The sequence below is a fragment of the Thalassophryne amazonica genome, chromosome 14 (assembly GCF_902500255.1).
Source record: "Thalassophryne amazonica chromosome 14, fThaAma1.1, whole genome shotgun sequence".
NCBI classification, from domain to species: Eukaryota; Metazoa; Chordata; class Actinopteri; order Batrachoidiformes; family Batrachoididae; genus Thalassophryne; species Thalassophryne amazonica.
Window position 1 is genome coordinate 30,199,460 of NC_047116.1, and position 13,139 is coordinate 30,212,598.

The following is a 13,139-nucleotide window of genomic DNA, read 5'->3' on the forward strand; positions in this document are numbered from 1 at the left end:
CAGTTGATAAATTAACCAGTAATCTAATCAGAAAATCACATGACAGAAACACAATGTTAGGCATGAAAGACATGGTCAAAAGGATTTGTGTAAGGGAAAACCAAGCATCAGGATGAGCAAGAAAAGGAATTGAGTGACTTCGAATTTGGCATTGTTGCTGTTGCCAAGCAGGCTGATTTGAATATTTCACTCAGACTTCCTCCTCTCATCAAAAACATGCACGTTAGTTTCATGCTTCTTTCACCACCCTCGTACATAACGACGTGGAGGCAGACTGTGACTGCCGACTGCTCGTAGTAGTTGGATTGTGTCTAACTGTAATTCAGATGTGTTAATTGCAGAGAACAAATTTCATTGTTGACAGCATGGTGCTTAGTGGTTAGAATTGGTTGGAATTGGTCAGTGGTTGAATGCAAGTAAATATGGGCAGTGCTTGTTTTATGTTGATTTTTGCAATGCTTTTGGTTCAGTTGATCAGGCTGCTGTTTGAGAGATCCTGAGAATTTGTGGGATCCCTAAGAACTTGCTGGACATCATAGCCAGCTTATACAAAGTTACTGTGAGCACTGTGTGCAGAGGTTCTACAGTAATTTGGTCCCAATGAAAACTGGCGTATTATATTATGATGCACTGCATTATGCCAAACATGACCACTTCCCCAAAATAGTAGGGAAACTGTCTGCGCATTATTTCTGTTCTCTGTGCTTCATTTTTTTTCCCGTCTCTATAGTGTCAAATCCCTGTGGTTATGATGGGGGTGGATGTGAGCAGATCTGTGTTCTGAGTCATAGGAGTGACAATGGAGGACTTGGTTACCGTTGCAAGTGTCGCATGGGCTACGACCTCCATCAGGATGGTAAAAGATGTTTGGGTAAGATCATCTAATCAAACACTTTATGGTCAAACACTAGAAATATGTTACTTGAGTAGATATAACTATGGTCCATGTTAAAGGATAAAATGGTTATGAACATCCAGAGAATTCTGTCACCAGGCTTACCCTTATGCCACCCAACAGTGGTTTCATCTTGTCTCACTCCATCCTTTGTAGCTTGAAATGTTTTGACATTGATCTTGTTTCCTGTGTTTAGCTGTGAGGCAGTTCCTGCTCTTCTCCAGTCAGCTGGCTGTGAGAGGAATCCCTTTTAACCTCTCTTCTCAGGAAGACGTCATCCTCCCTGTCACCGGAACGCCTTCCTACTTTGTTGGGATAGATTTTAGTGCTGCGGACGATGCCATCTTCTTCTCTGATACAGCTAAAGACATTATCTACAAACAGAAAGTGGATGGAACTGGTGAGAATCTTACATGTTGTTTAAGATTAATGGTCCAGTCTTGACAATCTATGGCATATGGATATGTGACGCTTTGTATTTGAGTTATGTCCATCTTCATTTTAATATTTAGAGGATGTGGGATCTGAGTGCAAAGAAGGGTGCAAACCAATGAGGGCTTCATTGGCTTCAATAGTCATGGAATAGTGTTTTAGGCATAACATGAAATAAACCAATCATATTGTTACCTGTCATCTCCTTTAAAAAGCAGAGGGCAGCAGGCACACTGCTATTTACTCAAGTGAGATATTTTCTGATGAGTTCAGGGCTCTACCAGAAAATTTCCACCAAAGCTTCCTGAAGTGATGAAGGGAAGCTATGAGGTTTTGTATTTACCTATTAGTGTTTATTATATTTCTTTTAATAGTTGCATTCAGTCCAGCTTCACTGTGTATATAGCAAAATGTACATACATTGTGAACCACTTATGTCACGCACATCTGAATATAACTACCAGAATGACTCATTAGATCAGACTTCTGGTGATCAGTGCCATGATTGCTTTCTGCTGCCGTACTATATTAATGCACCAGCACTGCACCTGAATACACCTCATTTTAAGACCAACAGGTCCGTAATGTTATTCAGTTTTTACACGACATCGCCACCCGATGTGAAAATTACAGATGAGTTGGTTGAACAACCAAATACACTTGTGTTCCGGTTTGCGCTGCATTGCGCTGGGGGGAGGTACAGCTCTAAGTGTTTATTACAGCCCCCAAGTCGGGAATATTTGTCTGTTGGTTAGTCGTCCCCCCCATGTCTCTCTACTCCCCTCACCGTGGCTTCCTCCCTGCCACCTCGAAGGCAGCACGGTTTTTTACTGCTGCAGCCTTCAACTCCCCAAGCTGGGCGGCGCGGGCCCCTCCTGCTGTGGCCTTCACCCACTTTGCCTCAATTCGGATGACGGACTGCTTCAAGTTTAGTGCACATAAACAATGTCAAATGTATATGTGTTGTCTTTAATTCTGATGTGTGCCATTATTACGGTAAACTAGTAATAATTGTGGATTAATTGCTGTATTTTGTTTGAGGTAACTGGAGTGTAAACAGAATTTCATTGTTGTTGTATTCGTGTAATGACAATGACAATAAATCTCATCTCATCTCTCATCTCATCTTATTTGGTTTGCACATGTATCATAAGGATAATTCAAAAGCCCGTTGACAGATTTATATGAAGTTTGTTGGAAAGATTGTGCTTCGCCCAAGAAAGAACCAATTAAACCGAACAATTAATGACATGACATTAAACTGCCTAAACTACCCACTGAGCACTTTATAGGTTCAGATTGAATGGATGGAATACTTGTATGTTTTAGGGATTTTGTGCCTTGCTTGATGGATTTACTGAGACCTCATCTGGATATGATACCTAATTATATCATTGAAGCAAGATATAATGCTAGAACTGACATGTTGCTGAGCATGACAGTCTATCAAAAGCTGATATGTTTTTAGTATTTTCTATTGTACTTACATCTATTTCCTTCTTGGCAGAGAGCTGGGCCATGTGACTCAGGCAGCCTTAGACAGGGAGTTAAGGGAGTGACTGTTGGGGCCGACTGGTACTATGAGGAAGAGAGTGGACAGGAGTATGGACAGTGAGAAATAAAATAAAACAGGTCAAAGTAACAACCCATAAACCACTCATCTAGAATGGTGTAACAACTTGTTTTAGATACCAATGTACTAATGTGATGACCCACATAAAGAAATTGAAACACCGCTGCTGTGATTTTGCTTTTGCAGCAGCTCTAGTTTTTTCTGTCAGGTCCACAAGGGGAAAATGCAAACTGACAGCTTATTTATTTAAATGTGCTCCTCTTTCATCTCTGTATTAAACAGTCGTCTGACTGCTTTGATGTGCACAGGCAGGGAGGTGCTGGCAGCCAATCGAGTGGATGGAGTGGAGGACCTGGCTTACGACTGGATTTCTAAAAACCTCTACTGGACTGACCCACGCTACAGGAGCATATCCGTTATGAAGCTCGCTGATAAGTCCAGGAGAGCCATCATACGTAACCTCAACAACCCCAGATCCATCGTGGTGCATCCTGTCATTGGGTAAATCTGCATATTACTGGAACAACTGCCCAATCAGACAAAGAAAAATAACAAAATCAAATGATATAAGTACATGAGATCAAATTAAATTTCCTGAATTTTTATTTGAAAAGCACAATACTGGTAGTGCCGATTTAACTAATGCATTTCATCATGATGAAAATTAATGCTCAACAATAAGAATTTTAAACCTTTACTGGTTTAAAAGGGGAGGTGATGGTCTAGTGGTTAAGCGCTGGTCTTGAGACCAGAGGATCCTCGATTCAAACCCCAGCCTGACTGGAAAATCACTAAGGGCCCTTGGGCAAGGTCCTGGATCCCCAAGTTGCTCCCGGTGTGTAGTGAGCACCTTGCATGGCAGCACCCTGACATCGGTGTTTGTGTGAATGGGTGAATGTGAGGCATCATTGTAAAGTGCTTTGAGCTTCTGATGCAGATGGAAAAGCGCTATAAAAATACAGTCCATTTGCTGCTGAGTAGTTCATAATGAGCAGTACACTGAGGAAGTATACCCATTTACACAAGAGGTTATCTTCTCTCACAATACTTTACAGCATACAAACTACTTCCATGCTGTGAATCATAATTGGTTGATCATATTATAGGCTTGTAAAATCCTGTCAGCACCAAAATCATAAGGCCTTTATGTACAACTGCTGAGAATCATTCAGCATGAAGTTCAGGGTAATGTAGGAAACTTGCTGTATGGAAATATCAAAGGTTTTCTTAGAATTTTTGTCATTATGCTTTCAAAGCAGGTAACATATTTGAATGAGTAATTATGTTGTGTTCACATGGTTTTATTTTCTTGGCAGATACATTTTCTGGACTGATTGGTACCGGCCAGCAAAGATAATGAGGGCTTGGGGTGATGGGTCACATGCCCTGTCTATTGTAAACACCACACTTGGTTGGCCAAACGGCCTCGCTATTGACTGGAGGTGAGCCAAGAAGCCTGCAGCCACGTGCCAAAAGAATACCCCTGCAAAATGCCACACAGGAGAAAACTACAGCCGCTTCATAAAATGGCTTCAGAACATCTTCATTATTGTAACAGTGATATTATCCATTCTCTGCTTTGACCCCCCCCCCATTCCCCGACTCTCTACTTTGATCTTACACCCAGCTCGATGCGCCTGTATTGGGTGGATGCTTTCTTTGATAAAATCGAGCACAGCAATTTCCACGGACAGAACAGGATTTCACTGGATCGCATCACGCAGATCTCCCATCCATTTGGTCTTACTATTTTTGAAGGTAGTAAACTTTTGTTGTTGTTAAGTGTACAGATAGCCCTTAAAGGGTTGTATTGTGCAAAAATTGTTTTTTGCTACCTTTTACAATGGGATATTTTGGGTTTCAGGGTAAATATAATGAAAGTTCTGTATTTCTATGACTGTGCATGAAAAAATTTGTATGAGAAAAGTTTATATGTAAAATGACTTTTTTTTGAACTTCTATGACATATGTGACAGAAGTCCCAATGTAAGTAAACTCCTGCTAGCTGTGTGAGGCACACTCATTGAGTTGGTGTAGGTCTGTGTGACACAGTCTCTCTGATGTCCCCTCTCACAAGTGAAAGAGGGCATGGCCATTTCCATTGAAAGTAACAGGCATAGAAATGGGTAGTTTTTTGTTTTTTTTTGAGACCTGAACATTTTTTTTAATGATACATCACCTCATCACAAAGGAGGATTCTTAGGTACCACTGAGAAGACTTTGTGTCAAATGGACGTTTCTCATTTGAGGAGTAACACTTGCGTTGTGAGGGATCAACAGCTATGGCATTTTGACCATGTGGTGCATTTTTCTGGCCATGATGCTACATTAAGGTGCCTCAGTGTTGAAGACTCCAGCTGGGGTCTTTAACACTGAGGAGGCCAAGGGAACACACAGATTTTTACCTGGATGTGGCATAGATGATTACTTTCAAGAGGTGGGGATGGACTGGGTGTCTGGCCTGGGTGGTTGCCATTCAGGACCCAAGGTGCCTCCATATTGTGATGGGTGAGGTTGACTTGATCACCCTATTGTCTTTGGGGACTTTCTGTATGGTGGCTTAGGGATTAGCACTGTTGCCTCAAAGTGAGAAGGTCCTTGGTTTGCTTCTAACCTGCAGGTTTGCATGCTCAAATGTGGAGTTTGCATGTTCTTCCTGTGTTTGTGTGGGTTCCCTCAGGGTGCTCTGGCTTCCTCCCAGATCCAAAGAAATGCAAGTTAGGTAACTTTGTGACACTGTATAGATCATAGATGTAGAATAGGCTGGTGGCCTGTCTGTGGTGTACCACACCTCTCACATAGTTACCGCAGCAATAGACTACAGCTAGCTGTGACCCTTACTTGGAATAAGCAGGTTTAGAAAATGGATGGATGGACTTTAGAATGTGTTTGTTATTAGCTTGCTGAAAAAGGTGCATTATATGGCCCCTTTATTATTAAAGTAGGGAAACAAAGTCTCTTGAGGGATTTCATTGCACATGCCTTGGCTTTATAATGAGCTTTCTCGGTGCCTTGTCAAGAGTACGATTACTGTTATGGGACTTGCTGAAAGATAAAGTAACTCAGGTTGTGCACCGTTGCTCCTGTCCCATGAAGGTTATGCATATTTTACTGACTGGCGCCTGGGTGGCATTGTACGTGTCCGCAAAACCGACGGCGGGGAGATGGTGGTCATCAGACGAGGAATCAGCCACATCATGCATGTTAAATCTTTCAACTCCAACTCTCAGACTGGTCAGTGGCTTTATTCACGGCTCGTCTTGCTCCACTGTTCATGTGTGGCTGCAGCTTGTCAGTCATATTCCTGCTAATTAACCTGCACCTGCCCTCTCAGGTTCCAACCTGTGCAACAGACAAACCAATCCGAATGGGGACTGCAGCCACTTCTGCTTCCCAGCTCCGGACTCTCAGAGGGTTTGCGGTTGCCCGTACGGCATGAGGCTGTCGGCCAACCAGCGGATCTGTGTGGAGGACCCGTCCAATGAGCCCCCCACATTGCAGTGCGGGGCCAACTCTTTCTCCTGTGGCAACGGCAAATGTGTCCCAAACAACTACAGATGTGATGGTGTTGACGACTGCCATGACAACAGTGATGAAGTCAACTGTGGAATTAATAGTAATGCATTTCTTCTGTAAACCAGACTAGAATGCAATTTTATGCAATACGGATTGGCAATACTGCACTAGAAAGTTGAATTGAGAATAGCTTCTCTCTTTTTTGCAGACACTACCTGCTCCCCCTTTGCTTTCACCTGTGCCAATCAGCGCTGTGTGCCTGCACGATGGCGCTGTGATGGCCACAACGACTGTTTTGATAACAGTGATGAGTCCAACTGCCCCACACAGGTGCCAGGCACGTGTCCTGTCGGTCAGTTTACCTGCACCAACCACAGGTGCATCCCACAAACATGGCGTTGCGACACTGATAATGACTGTGGGGACAGTTCTGACGAAGCTGACTGCAGTGAGTATTATCACAGAAACCGCACATACCGCTCAGACAAAGGCTGCGCTAATAGGATTAATAAATGGAATAGTTTTGACTGTGTTGAACGTTTGGTTTTCAAAGTAAAGGTCAAACAATGTCGACGCCCACTGGATTGTATGACATGTGACATATCTTAACCCGTAACATGATAACTAAGCATGACCCATGGTGCAAACTATTCCTTTTTAAAACCCTATTTACTCAACCAATAATTTGCATCACATTTTACCAAAATTAGAGCAACTTTATCTTTTGACCCCTGTACAAACTGAAATTGACCTTTGTCACCATTCGTGCTGTTTTTACCCCATAACTTCATAACATTCAGTCACAGATAGTTCAAACTATACCTTTTTGGAATCTTTGTGATCAGACAAATAATGTGGTGTAGTTTTCAATATGATTGGAACATCTTTTAATTTTGGCCCCTGTGTAATTCTTCAATTGCCCCTACCTGGCTGCCTGCTGAAAATTCAAATGGCCAATTGTTTTTTTTTCAAAAGAGTAATGGCTAAGGTATATTTGTGCCGAATTTGGTGCTTCTATCACCATTTGCACGATTCCTCTGTAAATATATTCTGTTATCTGCTGCACTAATTGCCAAGTTTATCTTTTTAAAAGCATTAATCAGAGGAAAATCTCCTCCGTAAATGGAATGTTTTCATGTCCTGCCACTGTGTGCATAGTATGTATGACATCATGATGACTGTCAATTTGCCAACAATTAGTCAACGTAATGTCCCAAACGTGTGTATGCATGTGAATACCTTCTTGAGAATACGATAACTCATCATTGGTACATGGTAGAAACACAGTATTTACACTCTTGGTAATCTCTAGGAAATACATTAATTACATGTGGAGATCGTTTTCGGAATACATTTGCATATTTAGCACGATGATATTCTTATTTGTTGTGAGCAAACAATGACAATGCATGGGAGACACTTGATACTTAACGTGCCTTGACACTTGCATGAATTTGATTCCCGCACTGGCACGTAATTTAGCGTTCCAATGTGTAAACTCGTCATAAACTGTTGTAAACTGTCTGTTAACTGTGTGCATAAATTTCGTGCCAGATAGATAGATAGATAGATACTTTAATGATCCAAAAGGAAATTTAAACACCCCGTAGCTTAAAACACATCCTTATATTTATACAGTACATTCAACACACACAAGGACAAAAAACAACCAGAGTGGATATTCATGATGAGGGTACATTCCACGTTCAGTCACTGTAAGTGCAAATGCATCAATAGGGGGAGCAGTGCAAAAAATGGGTCAATGTGACCATACTACAAATCTTATGTCCTATGAATCTTAAAAACACTATCCAATGCATTAAAAAAAACCAATAAATAAATAAATATTAAAAAGTCAAGACCTCAAACCCCATAATCCATATTAATCCATATTTCCCCGGCGCTTCAGGGAAAAGTTAAAAAGCTGAATGGCCCAGGGAACACAACCTTTCCTCAGCCTGTCTGTTGAACAAGACAGAGAGAGCAGTCTACCGCTGAACAGGCTTTTCTGCCTGTTATGTGTGCTATGTAAGGGGTGGCGCTTATTATCCATGATTGACAGGAGTTTGCTGAGTTTGCACATATGTGAACTAGCCGTGAACAGTGCTCAACCTATTCGCAAACACTGTGTGTCACTGCATGTGCGCGTGTCATTACGCGCACTGTTTATGCACAGTTTACGATGAGTTTCTGTGCCAAGTGTGGGGATCAAATTCGTGCAAGTGTCAAGATGCGTAGCATCTAATGGCATGCGTTGGCACGACGAATTGCGCAGTGTGCAGAACCAAAATTCATGCAAGTGTCAAGGTGCCTTAATACTTTTGGTACTCTCTTGGAACTAGATGAATTTATTAGATGTGAAAGATGTGCCTGTATAGTGTGTTTTGAGGTTTTCTGGGATCATTTTATTTACATTGCATCAATAAGATTATGTTCCTGAAAACGAATTAATCCATTTTCATGGAACTTGAGTTGCGCTCATCATTAGATATTTAGTCAGAGCCAAGAAAGATTAAAATAATTTTAATATTGAATCTTTGTTTGTATTTCGATCAGTTTCACCAGGAAAATTGTCCAAATATGATTAAAAATGTGTATGTAGCTATTAAAGCATTTTCATGATGTGTAGCTTAATGTATCTATGATTGCGGCTGAGAGCAGAGCGAGACCTGGGGCTGGTGTAGTTAAAGATAGCCGTTGAACCTTAATAGAGGTATGCACTCAAAGTCCTCCTGTTTACTTGGACTCGGATATATTGGCTGAAAACGCTTATGGAGCCACACTGTTTTTGATGCTGACAGATCTAGAGAGCACGTGCCATCCAAGCCAGTTTCAGTGTCCAGACCACCGCTGTATTGACCCCAGTTATGTCTGTGATGGAGACAGGGACTGTGTGAACGGGGAAGATGAACTAGGCTGCAGTGAGTACCTTCTTCTGTCACACTTTTTCAGTGATTGATTCTGACGCATACATTGTTGCAGAAATGTCACATATCAAATTAAACACGTATCTTCTGGCATTTTCAGTGTACAACTGTACTGTCAATGAATACAAGTGTTCCAGTGGGCATCAGTGCATCAACTCCTACTACCGATGTGATGGAGTATATGATTGCAATGATCTCTCAGATGAACGAGGCTGTCGTGAGTAACTTGTAGTTTGCATATTTACTTGACAGGTGCACTCCTATAAATGTTTACTTTTCGTTGAACATTTATTATAGTGGAGGAGTGATAACATTTTGGCTGATGCTATAAGTTCAGACATACAGTACTTCTACCTCTTCATACTTCTGGTTGCACAAATGCAGTGAATCCGACATGGGATTGAATCTACCATATAGTGGCTATTCCTTAACCAGACCCAGTTACTAAACTCATTAGAAAGGGCAGTTGTTCTGGTACTAACCGATTTGGACTCAGTTAGTTCTAGAAGTGACTTGGTATCTGTTGATATATTCTATAATGAAGCTATAATGAAAACTGAGACACACAGGGAAAGAACTATCCGCACCATAGAAACTGTGCATGTTATCTGATAGTGGAATGGATCTATTGCTGGACACAGTGGTCCTCATGAGTCTGGACCTGGAGACATTTGGTACCACGCCTCTCCTGTATTCCAGCTACCAGGCCCCCAGGGATGTGCCACCATGAGAGTGAGTTCCAATGCCAGTCTGACGGTACCTGTGTTCCATCTACCTGGGAGTGTGATGGTCACCCAGACTGTGAGGATGGATCTGATGAACACCACGCCTGCCCCCCTCGCACCTGCCCCACCTCACTTTTCCGCTGTGACAATGGAAACTGTGTGTTTCGTGGTTGGCTCTGTGATGGTGACAATGACTGCAGAGACATGAGTGATGAACAAGACTGTCCCACGCCACCTTTCAGGTGTCCAAGCTGGCAGTGGCAATGCCCCGGCCACAGTATGTGCATCAACCTCACCAAAGTGTGTGACAACACTCCAGATTGTCCTAACAGTGCTGACGAGTCTCCTCTCTGCAGTAAGTTTTTTTTAAAATTTTTTTATGTTTTAACCTTACTAAGCCTGGAGAATGTTCCTTCCTTTCACAAAGTAATAACTGTTATAATCCCACATTTTCCTGTTGCTTCAAGTTAAAACATCACATATAAAAACACAATCAAACATTGCTATTGGGTGGGTGGGTGGGGGGTTGGTGCATATTGCAAATTATTGCATTTTGCCTTGTTCATGTAATCACTATTTCTTGTACAGCAAATGTGTTGTTGTGCTTTTTGATTGTATTTCTTGTGTTCAAATCATGCATGGGTGTGATTTGAGTTGTATTAACCTAAAAATGATCTGTGATTTTCCTTTCTTGCCTTTCTCACATCTTTTCAGATGAACCTTTGCCAGGTAGGAACAAAACTGCTACAAGTTGTCTTTAAGTATTCAATAGTATTTTATAGATGAGTTTCAAAACCTAATCAGAGAATTTGTTGCTTTTTGTGTAGAAATGCTTTACATTAGCAATACTAGTTTTTACCCTAGATATGCTATCTTAATGTAGTTTTGTGTGTTATTTGGGTTGCAAGATTCTCAACATGTTCCTTGCGGACTGCTTGTTGTTAGATGGTTTTATCTGTAGCAAACCTCTTAGATTCTGTTTACTCTGGTTTCTTGATTAAAACTGTTCAATTCTGCATTGCAAGCTGTACCTAGTTTGATAATTGTGGTAACAACTCAGATTATTTGTCTTGCTATCTAGAGTAGTTTTAGTATTAGCTTTGAGTAGCCTTGGCAGATTAGCCTTGGGCAACAAGGTGCATTTCAGATTGAAAAGATTTTCCTACTAGCTTGGCTAGTTGTGGTTCCCCTTTGTAGTTCAAACCCGCATTGGAGCCACAAAGATATGTTGCTTAATTACACTTGATTCTTTTGAATAAGTTTTCGTTGATCTACCACAGGGTAGACAGACTCACTCTGGTAGTCTTAGGAGTCACTCTGTAATATAGGTAACACAAACACTAACTTGGTATTAAGTCAGAATTGGTCGTGTGAGTGCAGACAAGGTAGAGTATTCTGAGTTGGCAGAACAAACTACTATCATAACCTCAATGAATTAATCAAGGATGGGCATGACCAGTAATCATTCTGTAAAGGCTGATGGCTGTACAACTGAGTGGGCCATAGAAAGAAGTTCAGTTACTTGCCACAAGCTAGTAGGTTCAGTCAGACTTACATAGACAAGGCAGTTGTACTATATAATGTGCTCCATATTGTTGTATCGGCTCTTTGCTGGAGAAACCTGGGTTTTAGAACCGTAGGAACAAATTTTATGTAGGCTAGGAAAAGAAAATGCTATTGTTTACGACCACTTTTAACAATTTCATGATAATGCAGTGTGACATCTACTGTTAAAACCATGGACCAGAGGATAGTTGAAAAATTGACTTGTGAGCCTCTGAGGGAACTCTCATCCAATCTGTTGCACATATCACTTAGTTTTTTGATTTAATAATTAAAGAAAGAAAAAAATTTGTCCCATCTCATTTTACGTCACTGAATTTCCCTCTTTTGTCATTCTCAACCCAGATCAGGAAAGCTGTTCAGACAACAATGCCGGCTGCACCCATGGTTGTATTCAAGGGCCATTTGGTGCCCAGTGCACTTGTCCTCTGGGTTATCAATTGAGCAATGACTCCAAGACTTGTGAGGATATAGATGAATGCAAACCCCATGGACTCTGTAGCCAGCACTGCTTCAATGAGAGAGGCTCTTTTCGATGCCACTGTCAGGATGGGTACACCCTTGAGGCAGACCAGCGAACCTGCAAGGTCTCAGGTGAGCGGCACTATGGCTTCTGTCCATAGACTGGAGAACAGTGATTTTTACACTTCTGCACAACCTTATTTATTGCATCCTCTGTGCATAATTGATTTAATTAGAAAATAATAGTATTTTCAGTACAGTGATTGGGATATCGCTGTCATTTACCAACAGTATATCATGCATTTCGCAATTTTCTTCTCGAGTAGAAATGAGGTATGATCAAGGGGGAGTTTGGCCCCCCAGACTGACACACTGTCTTTATTCTCCCTCGTCTCTCCTTGCTGCTCTGATTTCTTTAGATAAGACAGGTAACATATGTCACTCACTGCCCATCTCTGGGATAATTAGAGCATAATCGCCAACAAAGGGCTGTTTATACGGGGAGTGTGCCTGACATGAGCTCCTCTTCCACACAGATAACCCACTGAAAGGCTTTGCAATACAGTAGTCCATTGTTTGGACAAAAGCATATTCCCGAAGGATTGCCATCTGAGTCATGTCTACTTATAAGTGCTTTTGTGTGGTTTTGTTCGACACACTTCGGTTGATGAGTGCTTCTATTACACTAGGAATGGAAATGGCTAATAGTGATTCTATATCTTTTCACAGAGTCTCGCCAGGTGTTCTTGTTAGTCGCCAGTCGAAATCAGATTGTGCAAGATGACATAACCGCTCATCCTAATGTAATCCACTCACTGGTTCGGGATGGACGCAATATTGTGGCAGTAGACTTTGATTCAGTTGCTGACCGTGTGTATTGGTCTGACACCAGCCAGGACCGAATCTGGAGCGCTCACATGAATGGCAGTGACAGATCTGTGGTAAGCGTCAATTCTTTAAGTTTGTCCATATAGAAGTACCATTAAAATTGTATTCATTACCTCTGCGAAGGAGGTTATGCTTTCGGTCGCATCCGTTTGTTTGTT

The 13,139-nt window shown here is 41.6% G+C and overlaps 1 protein-coding gene across 4 annotated transcripts in view; it reads left to right on the forward strand.

The window, feature by feature from the left end:
• lrp2a (low density lipoprotein receptor-related protein 2a) overlaps positions 1 to 13,139 on the forward strand; it is a 111,211-nt gene that overhangs the window by 40,211 nt on the left and 57,861 nt on the right. For 3 of the 4 annotated variants that reach the window (XM_034187279.1, XM_034187280.1, XM_034187281.1), the window contains exons 15-28: positions 731 to 871; positions 1,092 to 1,295; positions 3,209 to 3,401; positions 4,217 to 4,342; positions 4,528 to 4,658; positions 5,997 to 6,134; positions 6,235 to 6,516; positions 6,625 to 6,864; positions 9,218 to 9,337; positions 9,444 to 9,560; positions 10,043 to 10,423; positions 10,783 to 10,797; positions 11,977 to 12,225; positions 12,823 to 13,034. In XM_034187279.1, the coding sequence (XP_034043170.1) occupies positions 731 to 871; positions 1,092 to 1,295; positions 3,209 to 3,401; positions 4,217 to 4,342; positions 4,528 to 4,658; positions 5,997 to 6,134; positions 6,235 to 6,516; positions 6,625 to 6,864; positions 9,218 to 9,337; positions 9,444 to 9,560; positions 10,043 to 10,423; positions 10,783 to 10,797; positions 11,977 to 12,225; positions 12,823 to 13,034 (2,549 nt within the window). The remainder of the gene's footprint in view (positions 1 to 730; positions 872 to 1,091; positions 1,296 to 3,208; positions 3,402 to 4,216; positions 4,343 to 4,527; positions 4,659 to 5,996; positions 6,135 to 6,234; positions 6,517 to 6,624; positions 6,865 to 9,217; positions 9,338 to 9,443; positions 9,561 to 10,042; positions 10,424 to 10,782; positions 10,798 to 11,976; positions 12,226 to 12,822; positions 13,035 to 13,139) is intronic. The other variant, XM_034187282.1, reaches the window with a different exon arrangement.